The 17,041-nt window shown below is 37.9% G+C and overlaps 2 protein-coding genes across 15 annotated transcripts; both read right to left on the reverse strand.

Annotated features, from left to right (window-relative positions):
* Positions 1 to 5,772: 5,772 nt before the first annotated feature.
* ppdpfb (pancreatic progenitor cell differentiation and proliferation factor b) lies at positions 5,773 to 7,570 on the reverse strand. The gene is made up of 5 exons (XM_079477803.1): positions 7,367 to 7,570; positions 6,878 to 6,962; positions 6,700 to 6,777; positions 6,254 to 6,353; positions 5,773 to 6,157 (listed from the first exon to the last, which is right to left on the reverse strand). Exons 2-5 carry the CDS (start codon positions 6,930 to 6,932, stop codon positions 6,034 to 6,036), a joined length of 357 nt encoding a protein of 118 aa, XP_079333929.1. The 5' UTR covers positions 6,933 to 6,962; positions 7,367 to 7,570; the 3' UTR covers positions 5,773 to 6,033.
* Positions 7,571 to 8,424: 854 nt separating this feature from the next.
* tpd52l2b (tpd52 like 2b) lies at positions 8,425 to 16,881 on the reverse strand. 14 transcript variants are annotated; one of them, XM_079478764.1, is made up of 9 exons: positions 16,609 to 16,870; positions 15,546 to 15,697; positions 15,248 to 15,396; positions 12,821 to 12,868; positions 11,919 to 12,020; positions 10,743 to 10,769; positions 10,339 to 10,380; positions 10,044 to 10,092; positions 8,425 to 9,960 (listed from the first exon to the last, which is right to left on the reverse strand). In XM_079478764.1, the coding sequence occupies exons 1-9, from the start codon at positions 16,625 to 16,627 to the stop codon at positions 9,874 to 9,876; spliced, it is 675 nt and encodes a 224-aa protein (XP_079334890.1). In that variant the 5' UTR covers positions 16,628 to 16,870; the 3' UTR covers positions 8,425 to 9,873. The 14 variants fall into 14 exon arrangements, with proteins under 14 accessions (XP_079334890.1, XP_079334884.1, XP_079334895.1 ...); XM_079478758.1 differs by having other exon boundaries at positions 10,339 to 10,383; XM_079478769.1 differs by having other exon boundaries at positions 10,339 to 10,383; positions 15,546 to 15,646; positions 16,609 to 16,813.
* Positions 16,882 to 17,041: the final 160 nt, after the last annotated feature.

Consider the following 17,041-nt stretch of genomic DNA (forward strand, 5'->3'; position numbering starts at 1 on the left):
GTGACAAGGGTTATCAATTGTAGTAACTGTACTATAGTAGTAGAGATCAATCATTCAGATCCATAAAATGGGCTTTGAAGAAATAGTATATGTACACACAATACACAACAGCCAGAACAAAAACGTATCTTAAAATGTACTGTACATGTGATGTTCATATACAAATGTAGTCCTATATATAATTTACTCTTATGTAAAAGTGTTTGGGAAAATATTGGATTTATTTTAACACATATATGCACTTCCTTTTAGCCACGGTAAATGCCTAAACTGATAATGAACATTTTCTTGCATCGAAAGTGAAGAAGATTTTTCTTTCGTCACCAAAAGTCTGTGAATGTAAACAATACTAAAGCATCATTAAATGTCGGATCACGTATCCATAATATCGCCTCTCTAGGCAACTGTCCAGAAAACACCCATTTCTTCACTGTGTCCCTATATCTTCCCTTTTATGTTCTCCAGCCTCCATTCACCTTTATACAGAATGATCTTTAAATGCAGGCCAGAGCTGTCGACCCATGAGGAGGTTTCACTCAACTGGCTCCTCCTGTTCAACACTGTCTGGCAGTGACTCTTGTTTTCTTACTCCTGAGAAGTTCCAGTTTTCTTACCATGCATGCAAATGTGGGTCATAACAGACTGTTTAAATTTTATCATTTTTTGCATGGATTTCCAAACTTCTAAGACGGAGCACTATTTTCTCAGCAGTATAAATTCTAGAAAGTCTTGAAACTGAAAAAGGCAACGAGAACACCAAAAACATTTCATTTATTAAAAATGAGTACAGTCAAGCGGTTGCAAAATACTAATCGAAGTCTGAAGATAATCTCATTTTAGAGAATGGAAAATTTTTTATTTCTTTGGTCTCTCTCTCCAATGGTCAAGAAAGCAGATGGGTGGGACCTTCAGCTCCTTAGCAAATAATGTGACAGTCTAAGAGTTTGGGAGGGGTGTGATATAAAGCTACAGTTTACTTAGCCTATGTGTGTTTTGACATGCTAAAGGATTCATACGGCTTAGTTTAAGTATATTTTCTGGAACATTTATACTTCTGTTGGACTTTCAGGATTGTTACACATGACAGACAGCTTACGAAAAGGCAAGGTCATTCCTAAAGTTCACATCAAAACAAACTAATGCATGGTCCTTTTTACCTAGATGGTGTATGACCTTGATATGTCTGTGTTGGCATGCTACTAACCAAGTGGGGTAATGAGATTATTGTGACTGTGTTTTGTGTTACTATGGATGGATGAAGGTCAATACATACATGTTCACATCTGCAGGCCGAATACCCTTTAAAGGGATAGTTCACCCAAAAATGTAAATTCTGTTATTTTGTTCCAAACTTGTACACATATCTTTGTTCTGCTAAACACAAAGGAAGATATTTGGAAGAATGTCAGTACACTCTAAAAAATGGTGCAGTATAGTACTTAAAGAGGTTCTTTGCTCGTAATCATAGGGGAACCACTTTTAGTTCTATTTAGCACCATATCTTGGTGCTTCATTGGTTCTTCAGAGGTTCTTCAGATGTTCTTTGGGGTGACCGAGGTGCTATTAAGCACAGTTATGTTAAGAACCTGTTACGCCCTGTATGGTTCTGAAAAGCACCTACTCATCCCAAAGAACCGCTGAAGAAATAAAAGTGGTTCCCCTATGATTACGAGCCAATAATCACTTCTAGTGCTATACAGCACCATTTTTTGTAGTGTTACCAAACAGATCTCATCCCCCATTGACTAGCATAGTATTTATGTTCCCTAGTGGACTTTATTGCACAAATGTGTACAACTTTAAGGGAATTTCACAATTAAGTGTTTACAAATATGGCCGTTGCCAAACCTGTACATACGCACAGTATTAAATATTAAATTAAAAATAAGATCAATCGAGATCAAGTATTACTTTATGCTCCCACTGTTTCATACTTTTTATTCAAGAGTCATCTGAAGTGCTTCTCAATGTTGTGTGTTATGTCATTTTGGATTACTGTACATCTCTTTCTGCAGTGGTTTTACACAAGGACTTTTGTGTTCAAGACCAATTTCATTTTTATTTGGCAAAGGATTAGTGATCAACACTACTGCCTGATAGCGTTTGCTTAGAGATGACTTGGCTAACAATCCCTTAATACCTCAGAGCTGAGAGAACCATGCGGCACAAGCTGGCTTTTGGAGGTTGTTATTTTTTTTCTGTTAAAGTGAAATGTTCATCAAGCACATATACTGTATTTGACAGCACATAACATCATCCTGATGTATAGGCCAACACAAATTTTGCATATGCAAGACATCACAAAATCTTCTCCTGATTTACTCAACGAGTTGAGTTAACTTGAGAAATTCATTGAGTTAACTAATATTTTTAAGTTGAATTGACTTAAAACTTTAAGGCAACCATTTTAAAGTTGAACCAATAAAAACAACACATTTTTACAGTGTATAAATAACATTCTGTGAAAATATAAGTAAATGCATGAAAAAAAGAGACTTTAACAAAATAAGACATTAGCCTGCTTGTCACATTTAATTGACACATTTATCCACCTTACTGACTTTAAATCACATGAAGATTTTGTCAGATTTTGGCCTTGTTTTCATCCATCATACGCATTTTCAGTTTACAGTTAAAACAAAGGGGGTCGAAAGTCCTTTTTGTGACCTTTGACACACCTGTATTTCACCTATATACAGTCAACAAGTCCGCTTTATGTGAAGTCAACATATTTGGTCTTTTTTTAAAAGCGTGTTTTCTGGTTTTCATAATTTCTTAGTTTTCCTTCCAGGAACTACAAGGTGTTTACATCCCCCATATCATGATATTTATACATAGCCCCTAAAACCCCACTTTCATGAATTCAACCCTTTTTTCCCTCTTTTCCCAGGTTCCAAATAACATCCAATTTCCCCACTCTTTGGTTTTATCATATATACAGATAAAAGCTGACCATGACCACAGTAAATGCCCCCTGCTCTCTGCTTACCCGGAAAGAGTTTTACCGGAGTAAGTGCAGCTCTATTTTTAGCTCTCCGTTGTGTTTGAGCAGACACGTGTTCTTTCCCAAAGCTGTGTATTTAACCTGTACACACTGTTCCTATTTTAGCCTTATCAACCCAAGCAAACAATCATGATCTTTTTTGAGAATAGACAGAAATAGATCAATTGCTCAAATACTCAAACAGTACGAAAACATCAAAAGTCCTAGATTCCTCTCTTTATTTACCCAAAGTCATTTCTGAGAGAATTTAAACTGCGATCAGTTTAACCAGAACTTCACATTCTGTCAATGACATGATGTGCTCATTTTATTGTCTGGGTTGATTTATCAATTACAAATGTCCAGGTGGTGTTATTGTTTCAAGATTGTAAATATAGTCTTAATAAATGACAAGAAATCATAAAGAAACTACAAAATTATTGAAAAATGAATACTGGTAATATTTTAGTAAATATTTGTATTATTTATTTAATAATGTATTTAGTAATTTGAATTAATTTAATATAATTCAGTACTAGTAAAACAATTCATCATCATTCATCCATTCACTAATTCATTCATTTATAAAAAGATATAGATTTATTATTAAATTGATATGTGAAGCAATTTTGTTTGAAAATATAAAAGTACACTTTTAAATCATGAAAAAGTCATTAAATCTTATATGTAAATTTATAAGATAATCTTATAATATTAGAAATGTTTTCCCACAAGTGAATGATACAAAAATAAATTCAAAACTTAGTTTGTGCCGTACATGAAAATCTTTAGAATATTTCATCTCATCTTTCCTTATCATTCGACCTATTTGTGTTTATGTCTTGATGTCCTTTTGTTTGCAGGCATCAATCCAACAGACCCGATAAAAGCAGTAAACAGCTTGTCGGATAACCTCATAGAACCAAAGCAAAGACAAGTTACAGTCTGGGTGACCATATCTAAACATCAAGGTACAATGCACAAGTTCAGGAAACAGATGTTTTTCGTCAACTGAATAACTTACAGCTTTCCAAGCTGGCTGAACGGAATATTCACAGTTTACTGTCTCATTATTTATCTCTTTTAACATTTTATGAGACCTTTATTGACAGCCCAAGCACAGATCCTTTTCATTTCTATTTTGTCATTACAAATGATCAACATAACAATTTGAGTGAAAAATTTAAAAGAAATCTTAATTTTAGAATAGTACGTTGCTGTATTGCTTTAATAAATGACAACATGCACTCACGATGGCATGGACTTTACAAGTTTGTGCCAGACCCAATGAGCATGTTGTCCCAGCGTGATTTGAGCATCTTCCAAAGAGCATTCTGTGTGCTGCAATAGCTTAATCAAAATGTAACCTTTGGCACAGTGTGTACAAGGTCAATGTCAGCCATTTACTCAATCAATTAGTGACATAGAAATGTGTGTATTTCTTAAATATTTTATTTTTTGTCTGAAAACAGATTACTCAGGACACATGACCGGTTGGACCGGTAGACCTAATTTTAAGAAGCCCGGCATCGAGCAGAACCTCAGGCAGATGTCTAAGCCCTGCTGACCGTGTTGTCAAGTAGACACCTGCACAGCAATGCTGGAGAAGATTATATTAAAGGGATAGTTCACTCAAAATAAAAAATTACATTACACACCATCATGTCATTGCAAACCCGTATGACTTTCTTCTGCAGAACACAAAAGAAGATATTTTGAAGAAAGTTGCTAACCAAACAACATCGGCCCTTATTGAGACATTTGTCCAGATATCTTATTTCTTAAGACGTGCGGTGACTAAATGATGACAGAATTTTTATTTTTGGTTGAACTATCCCTTTAAGAGCTCACAGCAATTCCCTCCTTCTCTATACTGTATGTAGACGTGCATGTTGTTTTTATGAACCTTGACTTAGTGATGTTCGGAGCTAGACTCTGGAGGGCTTCCATTTTCCAAAAGGGCAACTGAGTTTTGTTTATATTGTAAAATATTCATATTGCCGTTTGTACTATGTCGCATATTTCGCTATCCTGCTTATTGCTGAATCAAGAAGAAAAAGAACATGTCAGCATGCCACAAAGAGGCTTTTTCCATGTATCCATCCAGCCGGCAAAACTAAGTGACCTGGAAAATCAGTGTGCACACAAATAAAAGCCATTCAACATCATCGTAGTGTGCAAAAAACTGTTCTGTAGGGGTTTACAGTGCGTAACCAAGCATGTTTGGTCTTGCACTCATCCTGCTTAAGTCTGTGTCTCTTCACGCTGCTTTTTATTACCTTCACCTTTTCTAAAGTGTGAGAATTTGAGAATAGGAGAGGTTTCTGTGACGCTTAAAATATGTTCAAGTCTCTGTATTTAGCAAAATCTCTATATCAATTCATTATAGCTCGAGATATCCTTTTCTAAACTAACTGGTCCCAAATAAGCAGTGACCCCAAAATGTGTTTTCTGTTAACTGTCACGTTTGTATTTCTAGTCCATATAAAAAAATGACGATTGTGCATTGTGTTGTTTGAGTGTGAACACCACCGGTGTTATATAAGCTCTCTTTCATAGGCTGAACAAAAAACCAGAAGGCCCTTCCTAGTCCACTTTTTGAACATAGACAAAATTACTGCATGAAAATACATTGTTCCAAGATCGTATAAATGTGCCAAAAAACCACAGTAGATATATTCCCCAAGAACACCATGAGATTAAATGTATCATTCTTTAGCATTGGTTTATTACAGATTTTCTCCCACCTTTTTGTATGATTTAAAAAATATATATTGAACTAGACGACACGCTGTTTAAGACCATTTATTGTGCTAAAAACACAGGATAATACAATGGCAACAGGTAACAAAAACATTGAACGGCACCAGTGTTACAGATGTTTAAAAATGTACAAAATCGTTTGCAAACTTTTCCATATATAAAATGATGAATAAAAAACAAAAAGTACTAAAACAGCCCATTATATGGATGGGAAGTGTAAAAAACAAACAAAAGATTGGGAGCCATATCAGTCCCCTAGCGTTGAGGGTCCTGAGCTGGTCACAGATTCAGGAATGGGGAGAATTTCCTGCCTCCGACTTGCCTCCATCACTACTTTCACTCGCCTGTCTCATCACCATCTCCCGGGCAATACAGGTCACCTGCCCGTTGGTCACACTAACCACACCTGACCTGAAGAGAGAATTCGAATTGTTTGCACAGATCTTGTGAAGATCTTAAAACTCACAATTCTCTAAAATGTTGCAAAGACCTCAAGACTTGACTCACTTCTGCTGAGCCTCTTCAGCAAGAGTTCCCATACCAGGCTGGTTCTGTTTCCCAAAGAAGAAACTGGACCACCAATGACCAGAATCCTGTTTGGGCAGACCTAAGGAACAATTAAACACGTCAGAACAAAAAAAGCAACAGTCCATGCTTATGCAACCTAATCTTCTAATGGATTTAATATGCAATGATGCAAGCATTTACGCAAGCACTAAAGTGATGTTGACGGGTAACAGTATCTCTTAAAAAGGCTGATGTGCACAGTATGTCTTGTGGTCAGCTTATGTAATCAAACAGGCCAATCCGAGTCCTGCCCAATGACTAACACTATAGTTACAAAAAAGTGCTTTTCTGAATTCAATTAGGCAACTTCCTTATGAGCGAATTACTCAATACAAAAATGATGCACAGTGGGTGTAGATATCAGTAATGAATGAAGCATTACTCACCCGGATGATGTGGAATAACCTCCCCACTGTACTCTGAACTGCCACACGAGCTGCTACTGGATGTAGAGCCGATGCGCCCTGCGAAGGGACAGTCTTGTAAGGCGCATGCGCAGCATTACATTAACTATTAATAGTAGACATTAACTTACGACAAGTACGTGCTTTGAAGGCTACTTACTTCGGTAGTAGTCGTGAGTGGCTACAAGAGAACCACTAGCTGGGATGGCTGCCATTTTACAAACTTCTCTAAACAGATGGAAGCCCTGTAGGAGGACAGATGGTCAGATATGTTGACTCGGACACTGAATAAATCAACCTCGCTTAAAATACCTATATTCTATCATCTGGCAAACACACCCTGAAAGGCAATATCATCCACTTATGTTCCAATAAACGGGTTACATTACAGTAAACGTTACCAGAGAGATGCAGATGGATGTTCGTGCGATCATAAAAGATACGATTTGTACTATATGTTACGTGACAACACGCACGCGTGCACGGCAAAGCAGTACATGGCAACTTGTGATAAACCACACGCAGTTTGCGGTAAACACTGACAGCTGCGTGACCGCTAGCTAGAGCCCAGACCATAACAATCGCCCACCCGTCATGCTCGTCTACGGTTAAACACGACCACACGACTTTGGCGTTTGTTTAGACGAACCTTCTCGCGCCGCTCGTGCTGATGAGCACCCTTCTAAATCCAGTCGGAGGCGTTGGGAAGAAAACGCTAGGCGACGGGGCCCATTTGAAAAGGTTCGGATGGATAAGACCTTCCACGTCCGGAAGAATGAACCGCAGTGCTGCTGTCTTACGAAAAGAAGCTGTTCGCTGTTATTTATAAAGAGAAGTGACGTCAGCGGGAAGCGGAGGAGAAAGAGGGAGGGGTCTCTGTATTTTCTATTTAAATCCCTGAGCGTGAAACCGGATGAAACCAGTGAGATCGAGGACGGAGTCGATGGTATATTACGGGCTACTTGTGTGCGCTAGAAAATGACATCGTTTGGAAATGAGAGGTAGATATTAAGCTTTTTAGGCATTACAAAGTACAAAATGCCATTGAAACGCAATGCATATCTCCTCCTTCCTGGCGGAACATTCTTCCTAACGCGGTCAACCACATCTCTCACAACCTTCAAAAACCTACTTTAAACCCATCTCTTCTGTGAATACTTAATAGACAAATGAAAAAGGAAAAAAGAACACTAACCCTCTCTCTTCTCTCAGCAGGTAGTGGTAGCTTTTGTTGAAACTTATGATGTGAGCACATACAGATCCCTGGTGGTCTAGTGGTTAGGATTCGGCGCTCTCACCGCCGCGGCCCGGGTTCGATTCCCGGTCAGGGAACGTATGTTTTTACACTGATAGTATGTAGTTCAGTACAAAAATAGTAGTTCATAAGAAAATGTATCGACATAACTGTTTTTATATACGATATTAACAAAATTCGCATAGAGCGTTTAATTGAATATATATATTTAAACAAAAACATTAACGTAATAAAAATCTTGGATGAGGGTCCTGTGTGTTGAAATTGTATCTACACTAAGTCTTTATTTTTAATATTATAAGTTCAAACTCTCGAAGTACGTAACTTTCAGGAGCGCGTGGCTATTTCAACCTCACCTCCTCAGTTGTAATGTAGTTGTGTTGTACTGTCACCTACTGGCACATTTACGTCAGTACCATCAAAAATTCAAGGAAATGAGAGACAACATACAAAACATTTGAGGAATGCTTTATTGATACAAACAAAACAATAATACCACACCACTGCTGTTTTAAAAGAACAAATCATAACAGTTAGGTAAGGTCCCTAACTTGAAGCTATATGGTGTTTATTCCCAAGTCAACAACCTCCCCATGGTTTATGCATACACTCCTTGATAAACGTCCTTTTTCTCATTTGTTACCTTATCGTTTCAATGTTGGCAGAACTACAGGTATATCCAGCTATACAAGTTATGGCAAAACAAATGAATCCCAATGGAAAGTCATAGCAGCCATAACATTGGCAGTCGAATGTGAATCAGTCAAATTTCTCCAAATAATCCTTATTGTGTATGGTACTGAACCAAGAGCACCCTTTGACACAAATAACTCAACAGAACAATAAAGGATACAAAAGGCAATAACAAAACAAACAAAAAGAATTGGACTACATATGCCAAGTGAAATATTTTCCAATATCTTTCTAGGTAAAAAGTGACCGTGCTACCATACAATACTACACTAGTGTTAACCTCTGAAAAATAAACAAATGCTGCTAACAAGGAGTTGACACAGCAGGCCTTGCATGGTGTTAAACATTTGGGGTTAGTGCACATGAGAGCAAGATATATTTTTTTTATTTTATTTGTTTGTAATTGAAAAAGTGAAACTTGAGTTGTGTTAGTTTGTTGGAGAGAGACAGTAAAAGGTCTATGACATCTGCTTACTGGCATAAACAACATGGCACAAAGCGAACGAAAGCAACTTCTGACTTAAATGTAGCATAAATAAAACAAAGCCATCAACGCAAATATTCAACTGAAAAAAGAGCAAAAAGAAACTACGTCACAGAACATTCTTAGAAGAAACAAAGATAAAGCAAATATAGAGTGAGGATACAGAGTGTAAGGCCGACTGAGAGGTCAGACATTGACCGAGTGTACAGCATAGCATCGCTTCATGTTGTGCGGAGAGTAAAAATTAACTCCATGGATGCTCGGCAGCATAGAAACCTGCAGCAAGTTGCTTTTTATTTGTCAGATATCCTCCCCCCTTCAGATTTGAATGTTTCATATTTCATGTTTTGAACCCCTCTGTCATCTGATGAATGCTGCTTGGCAGTACTGTTTAAATATAGTCATTTATATTCCTTTATATTCATATATAGATAAAAGTTATGTAAAAACATTATGCAAAGCAGTGTAAAATAGTTTCTAATACAAAATGATTTACCATTTTTCTTCTTTTTGTACAACCTGTGATGATTTCGTGTCACAGAATCTGCACTGAGTTTTAATGGGGAGATGAGACAAGCACATGCTAGCAGTAAATGGAGGGGTATCGAAGGAGTCAGAAAGAGGGGGATAACAGAATTCAGAGAGAAAGGGTGAGTTCTGGGACAACTGAAGCATGTGTGTATTCAGGATTCATAAAGTAATGAGTGTTTAAGAGGGTCGGCTTTCAGAACGGAGCGTTGTCCTGGACTGGGTTCGAGTCATTCGGACGGTGGGCGCTTTCACCGTTGGCGTTCCCTCCAACCACTTTATACTGCCAACACAATTTCACAATTTCAATGAAGAACCAGCGATGAAATCTAGATACAGTTTGAGAACTCCGGAGTAAAGCTTTACCTTCAGGTTTTCCACTTTATCCTCAAAAGTCTTGAAAGTTGGCGAGTTCCTGTGAAACAAAACATTGCAGTTTATTAGACACAAACAAGTGCGCGCAAAATTTTACCTGATGGAAAACAAAGTCCCTTTAACACACAATGAAGCAAGTATATTTAATACAGCCGGTTACATAGCATTTTTGCTTTAAATCTAAACAAATAATTTAATACCAACAACTGCCCAATATTAAAATGATTTAGAAACAGTTTGAGAGTTGAGATGATATAAAGGGGAGTGGTCTACACTAATACAGTACCTCATAGTCGGCATACTTATTGACTGGCGAATGGAGTAGTTGCTACTTCGAGAGCATTAAAAAGGAAAGAGGTGCAAGTGTTAGCGGGCAAGCAGGACAGCACATCACACACAGATTAGGTTAATCCGGACACAAACTAATACGCCCGAGATATTTACAGCACATCGTGTGGTTTAAATCACAGATTTTACATATTGCAAACACAGGATCAGGCAAAAGCAAGTAGGAATCAAAATATGCAGGGGTTTTTATGGTAAAATAACTAGAAAATTATTAAACTGTAATAGATAAAACAACCTTTTAATTTATGCATGTGGTCTAGGCATTAAAGCTCTACATATTAAGATACTTGTGATCGCAGGATTCTTCATGCATTGATTATGTTCTATTATTGATAGTCTTACCCAAAGGAGTTAGAGAAAGGAAGAGCTCTGTAGACCAAAAAGGCAGCATTTAAAAAGAATAAACAAAAACAAAATCGGGTTGGGCGTTAGGCATCAAGCATTATTGAGGCAAGCAGGGGAAATAAAATACAAAATATTATATATTTACACCAATACAAAGGTTTGCAGAGTGTAAGGTGAGGTCCATTTTAAACATGACGATATAACTTATGTTAACGTTTTTGTTAAATTAATCGTTTTGGTTTTCTCTGCAATGTGGTGACTCGTGGCGTGGATCAGTTTTCAGATGATGCATACAAACCTCAAGGAGCATACGGAGTCAGGAAACTGAATTAATTTCTAGCCCACTTACATTTAGTCACATCATGCTTGGCTACCAAAATTTGTCTTTTCAAAACAGACCAAAATGTGATTTTCTTCACCACTGCAAAAATGACTGTATACATATGCTGTTCAATTTAGGAGTGGTAAAAATTTACACACATGTGGTGTGAACAACCATTTGCATCTACACTGGGCTGGGAATAAACCGCTTCCTGAAGAGGCTTTTTCATGACAACATTCGGTCAATTAAAATGCATCAAGTGACCAAGAGAAAAAGGTAACACCATCCTCCATAATAATGATATTGACTTCTTCACTTCTGCCTTGTGTTTGTGTTAGAGGTGGGGAAGAAAGTTAAATAAATGAGTGCAAATAATGGTAGAGACAGGAAACAGGAGTCACAGGTCGTAAATTATCAAGAATGTAAAATACACATAAATTATGTCATCATATGAGAATTACAACAGTCAAAGGTTGTCCCTGCACAGCTTTAAAACTAACTGGGGACAATCACAGGTTGAGATTAATACATTTATGCAATTGGCAGTCGCTTTTATCCAAAGCGACTAACATTGCATTAAACTATATTTTGTATCTGCATATGCGCAATTTCCTTGAGATCGAACCCATGACCTTGCCGTTGCTAGTGCACTGAGCTACAGAAAAGCTTATATATCATATCCGTATTCATGTTAGCTAGAAAAAGAAAATAAGACATATTCATAAAAACAAGCAGGCTGATTAAAACCTAAGAACGTATCAAAATCATCATGCTGTAATTTAGGGACAGGAATAAGAGTTCTAGAGAAAAACAGGAAGAAGAGGGCTCTGGCATTATGACACGTGCGTTACCTCATGTCACCCAGTTTCCTGCTAATAGCTGTGCCCACGGTGGAGAAAGCGGCAGAGGTCTTCTGTCCAGCCTGCGACAATGTTTCCTGAGTCTTTTTATACCTGCAATAGGAAGAGAGCAGAGAGAAGAGAAGTGGAAAAATAAAAGAAACACATCAATTGAACTTAATAATGTCTTTATAAAACAGCCATAAAGGATCTTAAAGGGGTTAGTCAACCGAAGCTGAAACACAAAAGCCTGGTGAGAAAACCCAGCCACAAATTTCTCCTATTAAGCACTTAAAGTCCCTGTGAACTGGAAGCTGCCCTCTTATTTACTTCTGTATTTTGACGCACTTCCGAGTGAAATGGAATTTTTAATGAGAAAAAAGCGGGCGTGGTTTTTGTCTTTCTCTACGATATGATTGGATGCATAAATTGAAAAGGAACTGACGGCAGACTGACAGTTGAAGAGGAGGAGTTAACGATTCCTCTGCCCTAGCCTTCTAAGATACATCATGTAAGATGAATAGCCATTACATGACGGAAGTGCATTTTCAAATTTAACTAAAGATTATGAGGGCACACGATTTAAAAAAAGAATGACCATTGACACACTATTTACAATAAACGGTGCAATATTTAATAAAAAAATGCATTGTAATATGCTTTTCACTGGGACTTTAAGTTTTTAAATGGTCTGTTTTTTTTAAATATCTACAGTGAAGGTACAAAAATTTCACACTTCTTACAAAGCGACATAAGACAAAAAGATATAATATCCCTGTCAGCATGTCTAGAACTTTACCCATCCTCCATAAAGCCCCAAACATAGTAAGCCACCATAAAGAAACCCCTTACATTTCAAAATACGGAGCCAAAGTAAATAAACAAGAAAAAACTTAAGGCATGAAGAAACTCACACTTCAGAGTTGGCAATGTCATCCAGAGTAGAAGAAGCTGAAAGATATCTATAAACGAACAAGGTGACACATTCAAATCTCCACTCACACATCAACTCCAAAAAAAAACGATGTTATGGAATACAAGGCTCACAAGCGCTGCTTGACTGGACAGTAAGCAAAACGGTAAAACATTAATTTTAACAGCATTCTCAGACACAAACACAAGGCATTTTGGTTGAGATGCTCCTGTGATGTCAGTACATTTATGCCTTCAAGCACAAAACATCACAGACAGCAAAAAATTATAAATCTTGCTGCTGGGGAGATTAAGAGCAGGAAAGCACAGAGGATTCTGCAAAGTAAAGTCTGTTGTATTATTTATAAGTACAGCAAGTGCACAAAACCACAATCTAGTGTCTTGACGAAATCGCTGCATCATAGTGGACCATTATGTGTTCATTTATCTGAACATGACACTACACGCACGCAAATATGTGTGCTCTGTGGACACGTCTGTCTGTCTGATTCTAACTCACTGAGTGTGTGTGTACGTAAAGAGGGAAGTGAGATTTCTCACACCCCCGTGATACTACGGTCTATATCTATAACAGGGTCATCACTAAAGTAAAGCTTTCTTAAAATTGCATTAGCTGTTATAATGCACTTCAGGCATGACGGGAATGCAATATCAGTTTAAAAACTAGCAAATAAGCTATATGCTTGACCCTATGTGTTTCAGAAATTTGAGACAGGCTGACCGTCCCAGAAAGAAGGAAAAAACGAAACCGAGTCAAAAATATGTAAAACATGACTCAGCCTTTCAAACGCCTACTTCAAGTGATAAGATTAAAAAAACATTTTCTCTGGCTTGTGTGCGATGCAATTTTACTGCCTCTGTCCTTTAATACTCTTTAGTTTTAGGCAGTCTCAAAGTGGAGAATTAACTTCTGTCAAACCACGATACAGAAAGTCAATCCTATAGGTTAGAGGCAATCTTACATCTTTGTGTTGGGTGTGACATATACTTAAACATGCACACACACCATATTAGTAGATCAACATACTCGCATGCTGTTAAGGTTTAAGGCATGGGTCTCAAACTCAGCTCCTGGAGGGCCACAGCTCTGCACAGTTTAGCTCCAACCAGCTCTAAACCACACCTGCTTGGTAGTGTCTTGTAATCCTGAAGATGTTGGATCAGGTGTGTTTGATTAGGGTTGGAGCTAAACTGTGCAGAGCTGTGGCCCTCCAGGAACTGAGTTTGAGACCCATGGTTTAAGGTGAGTTTGCTCATCCAAGTCAATTTTCTATGTCTATTTATGGTGACCAGTGCAAAGAAAAGCAATAGTAGGCTATTGTTCTCTTCCGAAATACATCATGTTGACAGCAAGCTAACACAGACTGATTTCTGGATTCAGGTGTTTCAATGCTCCACCCATTTGAGTCGAGTATAGTTGAGAAGAATTCAAGCGTTCACAGCAAATACGTTCCCATGTGGTCAAAAACTCTCACCCTGTAACCTTCTCATTCCACTGGCCCAGTTTCTCTGCCATCACTACATAGCTACAACACAGATGGTTGGTTATGTGCTGCCTGATATGAACTTCTTGAGGAGAAAGACTGATGTTTCTTCTATTCTATCTTCATCATAATGATATATGCTGAATGACAGACCAATCACTTCATGGTTCAAATAAATGATGGAATGCATTGGTGTAAACTGACAACATATGATAAGCATTAGACATGTATCAAATTAACACAATTCACACACTGTCTGTCAGTTCCAAAATCAAAATTAATATCGGTTGGTCTATTTATTTGGCAAACATGCTACATGTTAAACCACTGCAGTTGGTCCACCTACACAAACAACAACACAGCAGAGTTGTGTCGAAAACGCAATAACACTTAAAACAAATGGCTTTGAGCTTGAGAGCTTGTAGCAAAACAAATGGCTGTTATTTATGATTGTGTCACCATAAAACTCCCACATAAAGGAGAACTGCAATTTTTTGACTGATAAAACAATGACACTGAAGGACCTTCAACCAACAGCGTAGATGCCTATCTATAATACACACTGAGAACAATAGACACGTCCAGGCCGTGGAGAGGCACTTGAAAACATTTTGTTCAAATGTAAGCGACGTGTGGTAATGTAGTTGTAGAGGAGAATGACTGTTTAGTCAAGGCGTATATCCAGCAAAATAAAGCAAGGAATGTGTGTGAGCCAGAGGAAAGCATGCTGAGGAATGGTGTGGATTACATTGTTTTCAGAGAGAAAAACTGTCCATGAATTGCTTTATTTATAACGTCTGTTTACAGTACAGAGGTTAACAGGTCAAACGATGCAGAGTTTAACCTATTAGCACGTTTACTTTAATACACATATTTATTCTAAATAACCAAAAAAGGGTTAAAAGGCGTAAAAAGGCGTCTTACGCGTTTGAGGTCTGGACGTCCTGCCAGCCTTTCGTGATGTTCTGTTTGAGCTCGCTCAGAGGGCTGAGACCCAGTTTGCGCTTCAACTCAGCAGCGTGACGCTCTTTAGCTGACAGCACCTGACGCAACGTGTAGATCTCCTCCTCCACCTGATATCAGAAACATCACATTTTGATTAAGAATTAAAGGTAAATGCAATACTCAATAGCTAAATAAATACACTAAATTCTTAGGACTTCTGATGATTATGTTTTGATATCAGAGAGGATTAGAAGGATTCGGTGCTCTTGATGTTCACCTTGGTGAGCTCCAACCTCAGTTCCTCTGCCTCCTCCTCTGTTAATCCAGGAGGAAGAGTCACTGGACTCAGAGCCACAGCTCCTCTCTCCTCTGGCAGATCTGAGAGAGAGTCAGAGCCCAGGCCTTTATGTGGAGAGTTCAAATTGATATCTATACATTTGAAAAATAGAGAGATGAGATAGTTAGAGGTGCGTGTTATTTTTGACACCTGGGGGATCTAATTAAAGAGCAAAAAATGATTGCAGAGGCCAAATTGTATTATTATGGTTCTCTTGTAAAAGTAGATATAACTTGTTTTCTCAGATTATTATATATACTGTAGATCATACAGTAGAAAATGTGGCTGCAGTTTAAAAAAATCGTTTTAAAAAGGTGATTTTCTCATTTTAAGATAAAGAAGGGGAGCGAATAAACACAATCTTAAACTAAAATGGTCTCATAGATTAGAATTGATATAATTGTATAGTAACCATCAACATATGACGTAACACACATGGAATATGTCATTCTAATTGAATTGATGTTCCTGATCTTCATGTAGGTAACACCCAGAGGGATAGCAGGCCTCATTTAAGACTCTCTTTAGAACACAAATTGTGTTTTTTAAAAGCCAGTTAAAGCCAGTCAACACCCAAAACATATGGGTCCCATGCAAAGATCGCCTATAATAAAATAACATCGAGTTTTTGTATTTATGAACTCACGATGTTCATTTTGCGGACGAATTTATAGGAATATTATATTATTGGAGACGTGAAATTAAAGGAAATGATCAAAACAACGCACATGAGATTTTAAATCGAATCACAAAGCATGGGCGTCATCTATAATTTCATTAATCCAACACCTCCACTCAGCCTATTTTTCGCAGTACATTAACGGTTCAGTGCCGTAGTAACCCGATCGCCTACGCTGCCCTGCGCTCCCTTTCACCATCATCGGCCACACGTCTGTAGAGCCACAGATAAAAGGCGTAACTACAATTACACTACATTACACGCGTAAGCAATGAGCAGTGAACTTGTGCCAGCCACGCGACAGTTCGTTTTAGTTTTGTTTACCTTGATTCGCGGAATCCATGTCGTCAGAAATGTGTGGGTTTGATCTTCAGAAAGTTGTGTTGACAGTTGCGCAGTTCGGGATGCTTCGTACGTGCGAGATGCTCAGATACGCGCCTTCTATCAAAACATCCACAAACGCAATACGTGGTGAAAAGCCAACAGAAGAACCCGAGCGAGCACTGCCCAGTTCAGCTCGATGATCGCTTTCTTTCCGGCGCGCGGTGATGACGTTTAGTGTGTGCCTACAATCAGCTGTTTGTGCATCAGAGAGACAAACAAATTCACACTTATCTGATTCATTTTATTATTATTATTTAATATGTTAATGTCCAATTTTAAGTTCCATATCCACATATGTACAATTTCTGGCGGAAAAGCACTTTCTACAGTTAACTATGTTCATTTATTTATGTAACGTTACTTGGCTTATTCC

This window comes from Barbatula barbatula (assembly GCF_947034865.1).
Source record: "Barbatula barbatula genome assembly, chromosome: 17".
NCBI classification, from domain to species: Eukaryota; Metazoa; Chordata; class Actinopteri; order Cypriniformes; family Nemacheilidae; genus Barbatula; species Barbatula barbatula.

Bases quoted from the DNA above. Each gene is read 5' to 3' on its own strand.
- tpd52l2b (XM_079478758.1), bottom strand. The intron at 12,869-15,247 runs GTAAGACGCCTT...GTTCGTTTATAG, and splicing joins GACGTCCAGACCTCAAACGC to ATATCTTTCAGCTTCTTCTA. The intron at 12,021-12,820 runs GTGAGTTTCTTC...TTCCTATTGCAG, and splicing joins GACATTGCCAACTCTGAAGT to GTATAAAAAGACTCAGGAAA.
- ppdpfb (XM_079477803.1), bottom strand. From the start codon at position 6,932: ATGGCAGCCATCCCAGCTAGTGGTTCTCTTGTAGCCACTCACGACTAC. The intron at 6,778-6,877 runs GTAAGTAGCCTT...GTCCCTTCGCAG, and splicing joins CACTCACGACTACTACCGAA to GGCGCATCGGCTCTACATCC. The intron at 6,354-6,699 runs GTGAGTAATGCT...ATTGTTCCTTAG, and splicing joins GGTTATTCCACATCATCCGG to GTCTGCCCAAACAGGATTCT.